The sequence below is a fragment of the Eleginops maclovinus genome, chromosome 7 (assembly GCF_036324505.1).
Source record: "Eleginops maclovinus isolate JMC-PN-2008 ecotype Puerto Natales chromosome 7, JC_Emac_rtc_rv5, whole genome shotgun sequence".
Taxonomy (NCBI): domain Eukaryota; kingdom Metazoa; phylum Chordata; class Actinopteri; order Perciformes; family Eleginopidae; genus Eleginops; species Eleginops maclovinus.
In genome coordinates this window covers 400,262-417,900 of record NC_086355.1, presented here as the reverse complement: position 1 = coordinate 417,900, position 17,639 = coordinate 400,262, and the positions used below count along the sequence as shown (strand labels likewise).

At 49.3% G+C, this 17,639-nt stretch overlaps 2 protein-coding genes across 2 annotated transcripts in view; one reads left to right on the top strand and one right to left on the bottom strand.

Moving 5' to 3' along the window:
- The window catches only part of LOC134867357 (bone morphogenetic protein receptor type-2-like), a 12,558-nt gene extending 1,434 nt beyond the window's left edge, over positions 1-11,124 (top strand). Inside the window, exons 3-17 of the mRNA XM_063887873.1 lie at positions 705-893; positions 1,772-1,969; positions 2,071-2,178; positions 2,311-2,396; positions 2,516-2,749; positions 3,603-3,717; positions 3,805-3,965; positions 4,167-4,314; positions 4,413-4,549; positions 4,737-4,855; positions 4,993-5,189; positions 5,273-5,340; positions 5,550-5,726; positions 5,874-6,453; positions 7,430-11,124. Coding sequence (XP_063743943.1) covers positions 705-893; positions 1,772-1,969; positions 2,071-2,178; positions 2,311-2,396; positions 2,516-2,749; positions 3,603-3,717; positions 3,805-3,965; positions 4,167-4,314; positions 4,413-4,549; positions 4,737-4,855; positions 4,993-5,189; positions 5,273-5,340; positions 5,550-5,726; positions 5,874-6,453; positions 7,430-7,614 — 2,702 coding nt within the window. The 3' untranslated portion in view covers positions 7,615-11,124. The remainder of the gene's footprint in view (positions 1-704; positions 894-1,771; positions 1,970-2,070; positions 2,179-2,310; positions 2,397-2,515; positions 2,750-3,602; positions 3,718-3,804; positions 3,966-4,166; positions 4,315-4,412; positions 4,550-4,736; positions 4,856-4,992; positions 5,190-5,272; positions 5,341-5,549; positions 5,727-5,873; positions 6,454-7,429) is intronic.
- Positions 11,125-11,314: 190 nt separating this feature from the next.
- Positions 11,315-17,639, bottom strand: part of LOC134867389 (titin-like) — a 184,009-nt gene continuing 177,684 nt past the window's right edge. The window contains 2 exon segments of the mRNA XM_063887927.1: positions 11,315-12,269; positions 12,411-17,342. Of these exon segments, the coding sequence (XP_063743997.1) occupies positions 12,412-17,342 (4,931 nt within the window). The 3' untranslated portion in view covers positions 11,315-12,269; position 12,411.

Sequence of the window (17,639 nt, the reverse complement as noted above, 5' to 3'; positions counted from 1 at the left end):
CTGGAAGCAGAGGGAAACTGTTAGCCTAGCTTAGCTTTTTGCCTGGTTAAATTAAGGTTAAATAAAATAAATAAAAATATGTTGTACTGTGGCATGAACTTTATGGGTGTGTTACAGGAACACAGCTCAAATCGCTACTGCAATTAACTCATGACACACACACACACACACACACACACACACACACACACACACACACACACACACACACACACACACACACACACACACACACACACAGTCCTCAGCCAATCTGTCCCTTTTTTGTGTTTTGTTGTGATGTGCTTGATAAGACTCAGAAGCACACATTCCACGTGTGTGTGTGTGTGTGTGTGTGTGTGTGTGTGTGTGTGTGTGTGTGTGTGTGTGTGTGTGTGTGTGTGTGTGTGTGTGTGTGTGTGTGTGTGTGTGTGTGTGTGTGTGTGTGTGTGTGTGTGTGTGTGTGTGTGTGTGTTACAGTAGACTAAACAGGCAGTCTCCTCTGATGGAGCTACATGTTAATCTCAGCAGCAGATTTTCATCACATGTGAAGTGTGTTCCTCCCTCTGGAAAACATGAGGGATGACTACGGGGGGGGGGGGGTTCAGGTCTACAGGGAGGGGGTTCAAGTCTACAGATGGGGGTTCAAGTCTACAGGTGGGGGTTCAGGTCTACAGGTGGGGGTTCAGGTCTATAGGTGGGGGTTAATACATGTGTGTGTTCAGGTCTACAGTTGAGGCTCAGAGAGTGTGCCTTCACTGACCAGCCGCAGGGGACGGAGCCCCTCAGCACACCGTTCAATGAGCTGCGAGGAGAGGTGCAGGAAAACGGCACGGTGCGCTGCATCCACGGCTCCCGCTGCTATGGATTGTGGGAAAAGAGACCAGACGGGGAAGTGCATCTGGTGAAGCAAGGTGATGACACACACACACACACACAAAGAAATCTCACAGATTTAAAGAATCCCAGACAGTCCAGAAGAGTCTAAACAATTCCAGAATACCTCAGGGTTGAAACAGCACATGCCTCACAGCATCTCAGACTTCCGGTTTCCGCTGGACTGAGCTCTGTCCTGTTCCCATGCTGAAGCTAGAGTTAATTTGCCGCTTGGTTCAACTTGTGAACCAACTGAACCTGTTTGGTTTTACCACCCACCAGACGTCAGCGTTTACGTGCCACTACGGTTCAGCAAAGACTGATCCGAGAGGGGGGGCTCCACTGCTTTACAATGCTTTACAGTAACGGCCCTGGAGCCGCCTCAGTGGAGTAGAAGACAGTCCAAGAGTGTCCCAGAAAGCACCAGAGAGTCCCAGAGGGCCTCAAAGAGTCTAAGACAGTCCTAGACAGTCCTAGACAGTCCCAGAGAGTCCAACAGAGTCCAACAGAGTCCCAGAGAGTCCCAGAGAGTCCCAGAGAGTCCCAGAGAGTCCCAGAGAGTCCCAGAGTGTCCCAGAGAGTCCCAGAGAGTCCCAGAGAGTCCCAGAGAGTCCCAGAGAGTCCCAGAGAGTCCCAGAGAGTCCAAGAGTGTCCCAGAGAGTCCCAGAGTGTCCCAGAGAGTCCCAGAGAGTCCCAGAGAGTCCAAGAGTGTCCCAGAGTGTCCCAGAGTGTCCCAGAGTGTCCCAGAGTGTCCAGAGAGTCCCAGAGAGTCCCAGAGAGTCCAAGAGAGTCCCACAGAGTCTCAAAGAGTCCTGAAGTCTAACAGATCCAGGACAGCTTGAGAATCTTTTTGGGTGTCTCGTTCCTGAATTAATTGAATGTAAACTGAATTAAAAACCTGCCTCCTGTCTCCCAGGCTGCTGGACTCACATTGGTAGCCAGCAGGAGTGTCACGGTAGCCGTTGCCTGGTAACAGCAACGCCCTCTCAGGTCCAGAACGGCAGCTACCGGTTCTGCTGCTGCAGCCGAGACCTGTGCAACACCGCCTACAGCGAAGCCCCGCCCCCCGACCTGAGGCCGCTGAGGACCGATGGGCGGGTAGGCGGACAAACAGGTGAGCTACTCGCTCTGCAGTGACCAATCACGTGCCTCATTTCCTCTACATGTCGGACAGCTTGAGTTTGAAACTTGTTGCTGATGAACATCGTCCTGCAGATCAGCAGCTGCTGCGGCGGGGGGAGGCGGTGCTTATCGCCTTGGCATTCATCGCCATAGCAGCCATCATCGTCGTGGCTCTGTTCCTGGGATACCGCATGATGAGAGGTGATCACTGATAATAAATAAATAATAATAATAATACAAATATGAAATCATAAATAGTAATTCTAATGAACTTATATCTATATTAACTAAAGTAAATAATAAATAAAGAGCATTCTGTTACCTTGTTCTCAGGGAAGCAGAAGCACAGTCTGTGGGCTCAGGACCAGATGGAGACAGGAAACACTGCTGTGGACCTGGACCACCTAAAACTACTGGAGGTACACACACACACACACACACACACACACACACACACACACACACACACACACACACACACACACACACACACACACACAGTCCGACTGTCTAACAAGCCTGTCCTTCCCGCTGGCAGCTGATTGGTCGGGGTCGTTACGGCACAGTGTTCAGAGGCTCTCTTAACGAGCGCTGCGTTGCCGTCAAACTCTTCACTTCGGCCAATCGGCAGAACTTCGCCAACGAGCGCTCCATCTATCGTCTGCCGCTGCTGAAGCAGCACGACAACATCGCCCGATTCCTCGCCACCGACGAGAGGACGGCCGCAGATGGACGAGCAGAGTTCCTCATCCTCATGGAGTACTACCCTCATGTAAGAGCAAACACACACTCTGAGAGGTGTTCCAGCTGCCTGACTCCATTAATCCTCTTATTGTGCTGCGAAACGGCGCCCTCAGTCCTACTTCCTGCCACACACACACACACACACACACACACACACACACACACACACACACACACACACACACACACACACACACACACACACACACACACACACACACACACACACACACACAGTAAGGACCAGATGAACGGTTCTCTCAAACTGTAAAATATCATGCTTCATTATTTATAAAGATTCACAGAGAAGCTAATGTTGAACTTTCCTATCTGCTCCCAGACCGTAGTCAAGTAAAACAGGGGAGGACTCTCTGCCGTCTTACAGGGCCGAAGCAACAGGCTTTGGGTTCAATAAACCACTTTGTCCAAATAAGGCTGACAGGCTAGCTCTTCTTTGGAAGCCGTTGTATTTATTGTGAACCTGTTACACATTCAGTTCTTGCTGCCTCGTTCACCTCTCTAGAAACATACGCGCTCGCTCACTCTCATGCACACACATACATTCACGCGCCACAACCCCCTCTCTCTTAAAGCTACAGGCGATCTGCCGCTGCATGACCCTTATATCATAACACTAATGAACCGTCACAGAACCATCACTGCTGAAGAACTGAAGAACAGTAATAACTAAACTCTGTCTGTCTGTGTGTGTGTCTGTCTGTCTGTCTGTCTGTGTGTCTGTGTCTGTGTGTCTGTCTGTCTGTCTGTCTGTCTGTCTGTGTGTCTGTCTGTCTGTCTGTCTGTGTGTCTGTGTCTGTGTGTCTGTCTGTCTGTCTGTCTGTCTGTCTGTCTGTCTGTCTGTCTGTCTGTCTGTGTGTCAGGGCTGTCTGTCCTCCTACCTGTCTGTCCACACAGTGGACTGGTCTACCTGCTGCAGGCTGACTCACGGTGTGACCAGAGGACTGGCCTTCCTTCACTCTGAGCTCTCCAGAGCAGGTACCTGACCCCTGACCCCCGATCTGCTGTTGTGGGAGGAGCTTGTCGCTCTGCATGATGACAGAGCTCTGCCCCTCTGCCCCCCAGGTCAGTGTAAACCCGGCGTGGCCCACAGAGATGTGAGCAGCAGGAACGTGTTGCTGCGGTCCGATCTGTCCTGCGTCCTCGCCGACTTCGGGCTCTCCATGACTCTGACGGGCAGCCAGCCCCCCCGCCCCGGGGACGACGACACCATGGCTATCTCTGAGGTCAGGAGTTCATGTGACCATAGCTTACACAGCGTCCACATCAAAGCAGGACCATTGTTTAGTGTGTGTGTGTGTGTGTGTGTGTGTGTGTGTGTGTGTGTGTGTGTGTGTGTGTGTGTGTGTGTGTGTGTGTGTGTGTGTGTGTGTGTGTGTGTGTGTGTGTGTGTGTGTGTGTGTGTGTGTGTGTGTGTGTGTGTGTAGGTGGGCACAGTGCGGTACATGGCCCCGGAGGTGCTGGGGGGGGCTCTGGACCTGAGGGACTGTGCGGCGGCTCTGAAGCAGGTCGACGTCTACGCCCTGGGGCTGCTGTACTGGGAGAGCTTCAGACGCTGCTCACACCTGTACACAGGTACACACACACACAGACACAGACACACACTTCCTATTTGATGGCCATTCATTTGTTTTGTAAAGTACTCATACTACAGTATTTGTACCTGTGTTCAGGTGAAGCAGTACCGGAGTACCAGCTGGCGTTCCAGGCGGAGCTCGGACACAATCCGAGCTTCGAGGAGATGCAGATCCTGGTCAACAGAAACAAGTCCAGACCAAGAATCCCCGAGGCCTGGAGGCTCCTCAGCCCGGTGAGAGGCTGATATCCACTCTGCAGTAATACTGCAGGTTTGTAGTACTGGCAATAACTGTGTGTGTGTGTGTGTGTGTGTGTGTGTGTGTGTGTGTGTGTGTGTGTGTGTGTGTGTGTGTGTGTGTGTGTGTGTCTGTGTGTCTGTGTGTCTGTGTGTCTGTGTGTCTGTGTGTCTGTGTGTGTAGGCGCTGCGTTCCCTGACGGAGACAATGGAGGACTGCTGGGACCAGGATGCTGAAGCTCGACTCACCGCTCAGTGTGCAGAGGAGAGACTGTGTGAACTCACACTGCTGCACAACCACAGGTACACACACACACACACACACACACACACACACACACACACACACACACACACACACACACACACACACACACACACACACACACACACACACACACACACACACACACAGTGTAATCAGTGCTCTGGTTCCACAGGATTGATCCTCCTCCCGTTGGTCCTGCCTCCTCACAGGATCTGGGCGTGGTTCAAAAAGTCCATGGTGACGATTTTGCAGCATCTGTCGTCAGGGCGACCAGGAGTGGAGCAGAAGCCGCCGGAAGATACTACATGATTGATGGTGATTTGGATGATGTCAAAAACAAACACACCTGTATAAGTCTCACAGCTTCAGGTCAGCCGGATCCTCTCCACGTATGTATCAACACGTCTTCAGATCCACCACCTGTTTTAAACCCTGTACCTGCTGTCCCCCAGGTGGTGCGGTGCCCAGAGTCTGCCCGCAGCTGACAGAAGAAGACCTGGAGACCCTAGACCCCGAACAGGTGATCATCTGTCCTCTGTCCCCCCCCGTCCCTCACCCAAACCACGCTGAGGTACTGCCCTCTGCTGAGGTACTAAGGTACTGCTGAGGTACTGCAGTATGAGAGGGTCTGTCTGCAGTAGAACAGGGTCTGTCTGCAGTAACACCTCTCAGCCCGGTTGTGGTAGTGACTGTTCAGTAACCGGAGCTCTGTTCCTGTTCTTTCTCCAGGTAAATAGCTCAGTTCTGGCTCTTCAGGGTGAACTGGGTGGTGTTGGTTCCTCCTCCATACACCCTCTCCCCAAACAGCAGAATCTGCCCCAGAGACCAACCAGCCTCCAGCTCCAGAACAACGACCCAGCGTCCTGCCGCCTGAAGTTGGGGAAGCTCCGGTCCAACCTCAGACAGGTACTGCAGGAGGGGGTCTGGTTATCTTACATCCACCGTCTGTGGGCGCCATAGATACCAAAGATGGTATACGTATCTCGGCAGGTGATCCGAGGTGAGTCCTGATCTTGAACCTCAGTTAACTTCATGTAAACATCTGGGTTCCAGGTGGAGACCGGCGTCGCTAAGATGAACACGGTTACAGTCGCCACGGCTACAGAGCCCCACCAGGTAACCACGGGGACAAAGACCAGCGTCGCCACTGGTTACAGTGCAGGAGTCCCCGTCCTGGTGATGAACTCTGTGGTACTGACTGAGGACGAGGAGAACCGGACCAACCTGCTGAACCCGAGTCCTGATGAACATGCCCCCCTGCTGAGGAGGGAACCAGAACTGCATAAGGCCTCAGAAACCACGTCCAGACCTAACTCCAACAACAACAACAACAGGATCCAGCTCGCAGACCTGAAGGGTCTGGGCCCCTGTGTCCAGCGAGCCCTTTGTGCAGGACCAGTTCTAGAACCTCGCAACAGAGATTCAGATCGCGGCTCAGCTCCAGGAGCCACCTCGTCCTCTGAAGCCAGATCCTCAGCTGCCCAGAACCTGGATCCATACCAAGGAGCTCCTGAGCCTGCAGCTTTTGGGTCTTTGGAGGATCTGGAGAGCACAGAAGCTCCAGCTCTAGAACCTGCAGATCTACGTGAGCGTCCCCGGTCCCTGGATCTGTCCTCGACTGGCGTCCTTTCAGGTCAGTACACAGAGCACAAAGAACTGCTGGTAAAATAATATGCTCACATTCAACTAACTTCCTTTAGAAGACAACATTGGGATGTTTTCCTCCAAGGCATTGGTCCTCAGACGTTGTTCAATAATGTACCCCTTTGAAAACGAAATCAGCCAAGTACCCCCTGATCAGCGCAAAAACACATTGGTAGGGAAAGCGTCTCTAGAGAGGTCCAGCTGCTCCATCAGCGTCTGATTTATTACAACCTTTAACTGAGAAACTCTTAAAGCTGCATTGCAAATGTTTACATCATCCCTAAATTCCTGGAACCAGTGCTGACATCATGCAGTATCCTGAGAGTCAGCTGCTTTGAATCCTTCTTTTTTCTTGATCCTTTTAATACAATTTTTTGGAATTTCCGATTATGATTTCAAAAGGATCACGGTCTCCCCAACAATTCTGCCTTTTCTTTCTAAATTTTCTAATTAGCACTTTTTCCCAAAATATTTTTTTCAAATCTCTGAAATTCTTTCTAAATTTCGACTTTTAAAGATGTCCCACTACATTCTCATTATTCTACCTCCTTATTCATGTGAAGAACGAAAAAATCTGGAGACGTGAAGGAGTTACTATAATGAGAAAATAGAGGGACATATTTAGAAGTCGAAATTTAGAAAAGAAAAATCTAAATTCCGACTTTTTCATAATTGAGCGTGATTGCGTAGCCTAACCTCATGTAGTGAGCACACGATTCCATTACAAGCAGAAATATTGAATGTAAAATGTTTTGATCCAAAATATTTATGTTTAATTGAATTTATCATAGTGTCATTATTTTAGGAACCATGCACGACTGGTTTTAATTAACATAAAAAAAACAAATCTCACGCCCCCCCCCCTGCAGTACTCCAATGTATCCCTAGGGGTCTGCATACCCCCATTTGAGAACCGCTGCTCTAAGGAAAGGTATAAACTTCCTTTACCAATGTTTCTCCGACAGATAGCAGTCTGAAGATAAAGCGCCGTGTGAAGACCCCGTACATCCTGAAGAAATGGCGCCCGGCCTCTTGGGTCGTTCCCTCTGACGCCACTTTCTACTCGGAGTTCAGCCGCCAGCGAGCAGGAAGCGTCTCCAGGATCCGTCCGTCCAGATTCACGACCTCTGACCCTAACACCTGCTTCTGAAGTCCGTCAGGAGTGGATCTTTTTACTTCTCTTTTATTGTGAAAGATGGAGAAAACAGACTGAAGTGAATTATATTATATTGGAGGACAGGAAGTGCCCCAAACCACTTCCTTTCTTATAGTTACTGACTACCTTTACACAAGATAAATACTCCAGTTTTCCTACTGAGCAGTTCCTTAATACACAGTCACTGATATTCCTGTTTATATGAAGACTGCATGGAGTGAAGCAGGGATGTGGTGTTTCTGTGTTGGTCCCTGAAGGCAGCGTCTTCCCGATGGAATGGGATTCCTCCATGTGATTTTGGATGTCAGAAAATAATCTGTGTCAAATGAACGTTTAGTTCAGCAGAATAATCTCCACATGTTAACACCACTTTATGATTTCTGAAATAAAGAGCTAATGTTGGGCTATAGAGGAACTACAGCACGGTCACATGACTTCACCTGACCACGCTAAGCTAAAGGAGGCTAATGTTGGGCTATAGAGGAACTACAGCACGGTCACATGACTTCACCTGACCACGCTAAGCTAAAGGAGGCTAATGTTGGGCTATAGAGGAACTACAGCACGGTCACATGACTTCACCTGACCACGCTAAGCTAAAGGAGGCTAATGTTGGGCTATAAAGGAACTACAGCACGGTCACATGACTTCACCTGACCACGCTAAGCTAAAGGAGGCTAATGTTGGGCTATAAAGGAACTACAGCACGGTCACATGACTTCACGTCACCACGCTAAGCTAAAGGAGGCTAATGTTGGGCTATAAAGGAACTACAGCACGGTCACATGACTTCATCTCACCACGCTAAGCTAAAGGAGGCTAATGTTGGGCTATAAAGGAACTACAGCACGGTCACATGACTTCATCTCACCACGCTAAGCTAAAGGAGGCTAATGTTGGGCTATAAAGGAACTACAGCACGGTCACATGACTTCATCTCACCACGCTAAGCTAAAGGAGGCTAATGTTGGGCTATAAAGGAACTACAGCACGGTCACATGACTTCATCTCACCACGCTAAGCTAAAGGAGGCTAATGTTGGGCTATAAAGGAACTACAGCACGGTCACATGACTTCATCTCACCACGCTAAGCTAAAGGAGGCTAATGTTGGGCTATAAAGGAACTACAGCACGGTCACATGACTTCATCTCACCACGCTAAGCTAAAGGAGGCTAATGTTGGGCGTGATGACATTTAGCTGTCTCCTTTAGACACTTTAGAAACCTCATTTTCAAATCCACCAACGGGGTATTTAGTGACGTGGTGGTAAACGTTAAAGTCTCTTCAGCTCGTGTTACCACAGACTTTATTTCAGGATAACAACAAAAACACAATCAGAAAACCATTGACCTACAGACCAGGAGACAGGAAGGGAAGAGCCATGGCAGGGTTTAGGACTGTATATCCGTAGAACAGTGTTTATCATCTGATGGATTATTTACACACATTATTATTTAAGCACTTTAAAATGATTTAGCCATATTAAGGATCCCTGCGATCACATTACACCTTTATTTTAAAGGTCCCCTATTATGCATTCTTTCCTGTCTTTATACATAAATATGTGTCTCCGGTGTGTAAGGAGACTCTCAAAGTGTCAGAGAGTACAACCCTCTCTCTTTTTCTCCGTACCCACATCTCTATAAACCGGGGTACAAACGAGCTGATCCAGATTGCTGCGGTTATGATGTCATAACTGAAATGTGGGCTGGCTTTACGTTGAACTCCTGGCAACGCCCCCCCACGTGACACGTCCCAACCTATCGTCCCGCGTAAACAGTCGAGCTGAACCCCCCCCCCAGCACCTCTGTGTGTTCAGCAGGATGTCTGCAGGAGGGACTGAGAGTGGTTGTATAATGTCTCTGTTCTAGAGCTGAACTCTGAGAAGTGTTTCAGAAATAATGCTGGATGTGGTTTGGAACATCATATGGGGTTTAATCACGGCAGCGTTTAGCTGAGTCTCTCCGTTAGAAACTCCTCTCTTCAGAGGAGAGATCATGATGCTGCAAAGGGGCGTGGCCAGCTTCAGCTCTAAGGGGGCGTGGTCAGCTTCAGCTCCAAGGGGGCGTGGCCAGCTTCCGCTCCAAAGGGGCGTGGCCAGCTTCAGCTCTAAGGGGGCGTGGCCAGCTTCAGCTCCAAGGGGGCGTGGCCAGCTTCCGCTCTAAGGGGGCGTGGCCAGCTTCAGCTAGTTCATTTAAAGCTCCAGTCACAGAATCAGCACTTCAGGAACAGGGCTGAAACAGAGGGGGGTGGGGCATGCTACAATGGGGGATCTGTCTGGTGTTTTGAGCAGAACACTTCAGACATGTTTTTATGGATACTCCTACAATATGTTGTTCAGATATAGCATGATAGGACACCTTTGAGACATCCTCTGGTGAACGTTTGATAGGACACACTTTCCTTTTGATTTAAAGCTTTACTGTGCACTGGCAGATTCAGTGTTGTTTTTGTGCTTTTATTTTGAAAGTATTTCAATATGAGCAGAAACAATATGAACTTTAAACTCAGTCCAAGTTCACACCAAAAGAAGAACGCCACGTTAAGATAAAGTGAGAATAACTTGTAGTTTTTATGGGAATTGTTATGAGAAGGGGAATTTTGGAGATGAGTTGAAAATTCAGTGAAAATAAAAAGTCAAATATTTCCAGAGATAAAAGCCAACCAAAGAGAGGGGCTCTTCAACAGCATGAAAACATTCATTACTACGCACTTGTTTTATATTGAGTTATATTTAGAACACTAATGTAAACCTTACATTTAAATGCGATATCAAGAAGTGATTGGAGTTTAAGACATCTGAAAAAGTGGATCTTTACTTGTATATTTTTATGTTACATTAACAATTAAATGCAGTTTAGTTTTTATACAACTCATCATTCCTCTGATGTAGTGTTGATTTTATAGACGTCAGGTTTTCATGAACAAACTGCTGCTTTAAAAGTGAGAAGGAAGCCCCTTAACATTCCTCTGGCTTTGTTTTAAATGTAAAGATGTTTCTTTCATTTTGTCTTCAGGATTGTTTCGATATGTTTATGGAGATTACATCCCTGCTGAATGATCCCTTTAATAACACGTATTGATGTTCAGCTTTATGATTAGTCTCGACATGTTTATCTGCGTTATCGGCTCAGGAGGGTAAAGGCTGAAGGATTATCAACATCACTTTAAGGCTCAACAGGACCTTTGGAGGTTAAAACATATCAGAGAATATCTATGAGTTTGTCTCAGTCATTCAGTCTGAATATTAACGCCAGATCATTCATATTTGGACTTTGAACCAACGATGGCCGTTATTCATTTCAGTTTTTAGATTGTTGCTCTGGAAACATAAAACATGGTCCCTGCTGATGGAAAGGTTTCCTTTATGTGTGTGTATGTACTTCCCTGTTTACCAGCTAGTGCTCACAGTCCTCCAGATGTACGTCATCAATGCAGCCTGCGCTTCATCAACAGGTACATCCAGAGGAACACAGTCTCAGTTCTTCTCTGAATAAAGTTATGAACCGAAATAAAAAATTCAATTCAAGTGTTTTATTTTTGACTGCTCTGTGGTGGAAGGATTTGTGATAGTACATGTAAAATGATAAAGGAGTCACGCTATAGTAAATGAAAATGAAGGTTTAAAGGGACAGTTGTGGACATGACCTCTGAAGGTTGGAAGGAGACACAGAGCACACAGGTGGGAGGCGTAGTGCTGAATCATGCTTTATTAAATCAGAAATGCATAAACTCAAGGAGGATGAAATAAGGTTCTACGGATCGAAGTTCAGGGCAGACGTAAGCTTCCTCTGCAGCCGATGGAGACGCTGATAAAGAGGAGCCCGCTGACCGCTAAAAGCTAACAAACACACACACGCACACACACACACACACACACACACAGCGATCCTCCAGTGCGGCGCTGCTCTGCACAGCACAGCGACAGATGTTTGGAGCCGCAGCCGCCGTGCTGTGCCGAGCAGCGCTCAGGATGAAATCATTCTAAATCATTAATAATCGAGACGGTGAGAGCGAGCTCATCGACACGTCGGCGGATGGCGAGGCCGGGTCGCGCTGCGTACATGAGGGTGAGCACACAGCGCTGAGGGCCTCGCCATCCGCTCAGACACGGAAATATCCAAAATAATAAGTTTGTCTGAGTTTCGTCAGCAGGGAGCCGCTCTACCTGCCGAGGCCAGCTTTAGACTTCAACTGATCGTTGAGGCGCAGAGTTTAGTTTCTCGCTTCTCAGGGTATTCGTTCCTTGGGAAACTTTCTCCTGGCGAAACGTGTTCTTCTTTGTTTCAGGTAATATTGTCATAAATAACAATGCATACATTTCCCATAACCGTTCAATTCGGCTATATACATTATGTACATGTCACAGTTCAAAAATCCTACGTCTTCATTGTCCAATATGGCACATTTTATAACAACGTTAGACGTGAGTCTAGTTTGGCATAAATTAATGTCAAGTTTGGTACAAAAATAGTTCATATTTACAAAACAGGAATCCAGATCGTTCTCACGTAAGCTGATCGTTGCTAATTCACTTAATCAAAGGTTCTGGAGAAGGGGAGCGGGGAAATAAATTAACTTTTTGGGTTTTACATGGAGCAGATGGGATCAGGGTCTCCAGGCTTGGCGTCCATCACTCGGGGGCTTCTGGAGGGGAAAAGAGATGAATTAGTTATCAGGCAAAGGAAAAACAAGCTGAATATTATTTATATTATGTGTATTTATACCATTTATTCAATACTGGGTTTGAATAAAGCTTTGGACTGATTGAAGCAAGGGTTCTCTTACCTTACGGAGTCGGGGACTTTGGCGTTGGAGATTTTGGAGAGACTGGGGACTTCACCCTCTGTGGAGACTTGATTGGCTCGGGGGATTTGACCCTCAGAGGGGATTTGATTGGCTCCGGGGACTTGACCCTCAGAGGGGATTTGATTGGCTCTGGTGACTTGACCCTCTGAGGAGACTTGATTGGTTCGGGGGACTTGGCCTCAGGGGAGGTGATTCTTGTCACCAGTTTCTCCTTGGTCACGGACTTGCGGACGGTCAGAGTGAAATGGGCCTCTTGTTTGCCTCCGGCGTTTTCCACCAGCAGAGAATACCTGCCATCATCCGACTTCTCCACGGAGGAGATCTCGAAGGAGGAGCTGCGTTGCGTGGAAACGATGTGATGACGGTAAGAGGATCCGACGGTGGCTCCTTCGTGCAACCAGGTGATCGAAGGCGCTGGTTCACCGTCCACATCGCACTCAAACCTGGCGAGGTCTCCCTCCTCCACCGTCAGGGAATGAGGTTTGCCCAGGATTTTGGCAGGAGAACTCGACTTCTCCTTACGCTTCTCAACCACAACAGTGGTGCTCTTTGATTCAGTCACGGTCTCCATCACGGTTGTCTTCGAGGAGGACATGTGATACTCCTCTGTCCGGGTCATCTCTGGGAGCTGGAAGGATGGAGGCTCCTCGTCCCTGCGGAGCGAAGAGAAGGCAGCGTATTCCTCTCCGGCCACATCCAACGTTGCGTAGTCTGAAGTCTCTCCCTTGGCGTTGGTGCAGACCACACGGTACGTGCCAGCGTCTTCAGTCACACAGTTGTTGATCCTGAGAGTCAGGACCCCACTGAAGTAGCTCATGTGGTATTTGCTGGTCTGATGAATCTCTTTCCCGTTGTGGAACCACTTGATTGCTGGCTCAGGTCTGGCCTGGATGTTGAGGGTGAACCTGGTGTTGGAGCCGTAGGGTACACGGTGCGACCGCATCCTAATGGTAATACGGGGGCTGTGGTCGAGACTGAAGGGAGCCTGTGTCACCGACTCATAAGTCCTCTCCGCAGATATCCTCTCCGATCTCAGAGCCCTCTTTCTTTCTTCATACCTGGATGCAAAGTCAACTTTGGTGAGGGTCACATCGGACACGGCTGACCTTTCTTGGCTACGGGATGTCCTTATCAGGGGCTCAGGTGTTTCAAGCTTCTTGATTGGTTTGGGGATATATTCGGAGGTGAAGGATGTGAGGTGCTCAGATTCGACGCTCTGAGAGACGGTTGAAACGTTGAAAGTTGTTTCCTTTTTCAAGGTGCGAGTCTTCTCCTCAAACTCCATGCGTTTGAGTGCACTCTTGTAGGTGGTTAACCTCTGGCCGGTTGTGTGAGGGCGCAGCAGCTCCTGGTCTTCTCTCTCCTCATGCACCCTTTGCTTCTGTCTTTGAGGTCTGATGGTGGCTTTGTCGTGTCGCTGGCGGAGCTCAACGAAACTGGGTCCGGCCTCGTATTTAGAGGGGATTCGGTAGGAATCGTATCTGCGGGCCTCTTCTGCCTCTTCTTCGTCGCTGTAGGATTTTCTTGGGGATGATGGACGCAGGGCCGACAGCTCGAAGCGCACCGGGCTGAGGCTCGGAGGGGAAGCAGAGTAACCGTACTCCAGCTCGTCCTCAAGACGAAGCCTCTCCTCCTCAGTCCTCTTCATCGACAGGTACTCATTCACAGGCAACAGGAGCTCCTCGTCAGACATGTCACCCAGAGACCTCCTCCTGATGCGGTGGTAGTTTTCCAGCTCAGGGGAAGGAGTGCGCTGCCTCGCAGGCCTTACAGTCTCCAAGTCGTCCTGAGTCATGGCGGAGATGCGCCACTTGGGCTTATAGTGGTCCTTGATCCTAATAGGAATCTCGTAGAACTGATCCCACCTGGAGAGGCGGATACGCTTCATCCTCTTCTGCATAATTTTGTCCATCGGCTCAGGGAACTCGTACTGATCTCGCAGCTTCTTGTACCATTTCATGTCAGAAAGTGGCTGGAAGTGTTTGATCTCCACGTCCTCCTCAAGAGACGCAGGGTTAATGACGCGAGGAGCAGGAACATCGTACGGCATGCGCAGTCTTTTTTCATCAGCGCGCTTCTTCTTCTCCTCTTTTTCTTTCTGAATCTCCGCCTCGGTCTTCTCGCCCTTCTTTGTGGTCATGGCGGGCTTGAACATGGTGGCTGCCTCCCTGACTGCCTGCACTGCCATGGGTGGTAGAGGTATGAATACTGTGTCTGACAGAATCTGAGAGAGCCTCACCTTTTTGTCCATTTCCTCCTTTCCAGCCATTGCTACCTTCTCCTTGTCACTCATTTCGACTGCCCTCCTCACGTGAGTGTCCCGCTGGACTTTGAGTGTTGCCTGGCAGCTGGCAGAGCCGGCAGAGTTGGTAGCTGTGACTCTGTAAACACCGGAGTCGTCAATCAGAGTGCCTCTTACGTGAAGGATGAAGTAATCAAGACCCTCATGGATGACCTCGATAGATGGTCCGAAGGCCAGAGGCATTCCATCCTTCTCCCACTTCAATTTGGGATGTCCGGATACTCTGATCTCAAAGCGCACGTTCTGGCCCTCACGGCACTCCACATTGGCGAGCAGGCGTTTGAACATTGGCCTCAGGGTGAGGTCTGCTGGTTTAGGCCGGGGAACAACGGTGACACGAGCCTTGCAGCTGTCGTCACCGTACCTGTTGCGGGCCACAACGCTGTACTCGGCATCATCCCCATCCTCGAGTTTGTGGATGATCAGCTGGTACAGGCCCTTGTCGGTGATGAAGGTGTATTTCTTTTCATCGAGTCCAGGGACCAGCTTCTGTCCGGATTTGTGCCAGACGACACGAGGCTCCGGGTGAACTGTGATGGTGACGCTAAGGCGTAGGTCCTCACCGATGTAGGCAGTGCGGTTGACTAGAGGAAGAGTGAACTCTGGAGGCTTCTGAAGCATCCTGGCAGTGTCCACTCTGCGCTTCGTCTTCTTCACCACACGGGCGGTGAAGAAGTCGCGGTTAGATCTGACACCGTTAATAAACAGCTCTGAGTAGGCGCTGTCCTCCCCATACTCATTCACTATCTTGCATCTGTAAGTGCCATCATCGGCTCGTGTGACCTTGTTGATGGTGATGACAGCCAGACCGTCCTCATATTGAATTTCATATTTGTCTCCAGCTTCGAGCTGCCTGACGCCACAGTACCATGTGACTTCAGTAGTGCTGTCGTAGTTTTCAATGTTGCAGGTGAATTTTACATTACCTCCCTCGTTCACCACGGCGTGGCTGATCTGGCCTCCGACAGGGCCGTGTTCAAATGGAGCGATCTTCACCTTGGAGACAAAGACACCACGCTGGGATCTGATGGAGCCGCCGCTGGCCACACGGGCTGCAGAGACAACTGTCTTCCACTCCTTCTTTACCATCGTCTGGTAGTATCTCTTGTGTCTGCCGGTCTGCATGGCCCTGCTGCTGATCTCCTCTGCAGGCTTGGTCAGCCAAGGATGCAACAGAGCCTCGGCCGCAGACATACGATGCTTTCGCTCCTTCGTCATCAGGCGGTCTGTGAAGTCCAACGCCTCCACGCTGACCTGCTTGAAGGACTCGTCTTCGTAAGTGTAGGCGGCTGTGGAGATGTTGTCAATCATCTGCTGGTTTGTTTCAGCTGTGAATGGATTCAGGCCACTGAGGAGCACGTAGGTGAGGACACCCACCGCCCACATGTCGGTGACGGTGCTGACCATGTCACACTGGTGGATCTCAGGGGCAGCATACTCTGCAGTTGTGTACTGGACTTTGATGATGTCTCCAGGAGTCAGGTGTCTGGACTGGCCCAGCTCAATGATCTTCACGTTAGAGCCGGTTCGAGTTGTGTACACGATATTCTCAGGTCTGATGTCAAAGTGTCCGTAGCTCTCAGCATGCAGGAAATCCAGAGCCGAACAGATCTGCCGGATGTAGTTGGCAATCTCACGCTCATTGAGCTCAAACTCGGCTGTGCTGAGGCGCTCAAAGATGTCAGCGCCAGAAATGAAGTCATAGATCAACACCAGCTCCTCTGGGCTGTGGAAGGATTCTTGCAGGAGCAGGAAGTTTTCATGTTTGGCTAGATTCAGGGTAGCTATTTCCTTCTTGACGATTGCTTGATCAGCGCCTCTCACCTTGCAGTATTTAGCCATGTAGGTCTTCTCAGTGCTGATGTTCACACAGCGGTGGACAATGCCAAACTGACCTCTGCCCAACTCCTCTGCAATGGCGTACTTGGTGTGCATATTCTTGGCGTCAGAGTGAATCTTGCCCCTGGGGACACGTCCACTATCGTCCACCTCCTGGTCATACAGCAGGACCCTGGATTTGTCCTCCTTGGTCATGATTGGTCCGCTGCTCTCAGATGGAGCACTCTGGCCAAACTTGTTCTCAGCGATGATTCTGAACTGGTAGCTGGTTCCTCCGAAGAGATTGGTCACGGTGTAGTGAGTGTCTCTGGACTGGACGACACGCTCCCACCTCTCTGCGGTGGTTGGACACTTCTCAATGATGTAGCTGACGACCCTGCTGCCTCCGTCATTGGCGGGGGCCACCCAGTTCAGCGTGACCGAATCCCTGGAAACATCGCTGGCTTTGACTCCACGTGGAGGATCGGGAACATCGGCAACATCCAGCTCGACTGTCTGCTGGTCAATGCCAAACCTGTTCTTAGCGCAGACGATGTAGAAACCGGCATCCTTCTTCTCCACTCCGTTGGAGAACACCAGCGAGGTAAACGACCTGGTGACGATGACCTGGTAGTGACCATTGCTGTCGATGAGATCTTGTCCCTTCTGCCATGTGATGACAGGATCTGGTTTGCCACTGAAAGGAATCTTAATATTGACCATCTCTCCGCGCAGGGCGGGGATGGCTTCCTTGTCCTTCAGGTTTTTCGGCAGGTTGATCTTGGCAGGAACTAGAAATGAGAAATGTTTTGAATGTCATGTCTTTTGTTAAATTCCTGCAAAAACACCCTCTTTTAAAAACCTCTTGGGTCATTTTAAACCTATATGTTGTAAAAATGTATAGAATTTTAAAACAATGTTCATCTATTCAATATTCATGCTTTTTGATTTCCAAACTTAACTCATTGAATGTTCTGCCCCACTGTTAATGCTATGCACTGATACACTAAAGCTAATTCCTGGAACCTGTCTATCTTCGGGAATATTTGGGTTTTTTTCGACTGACAGAAGTAATTTTTCTCTATTCT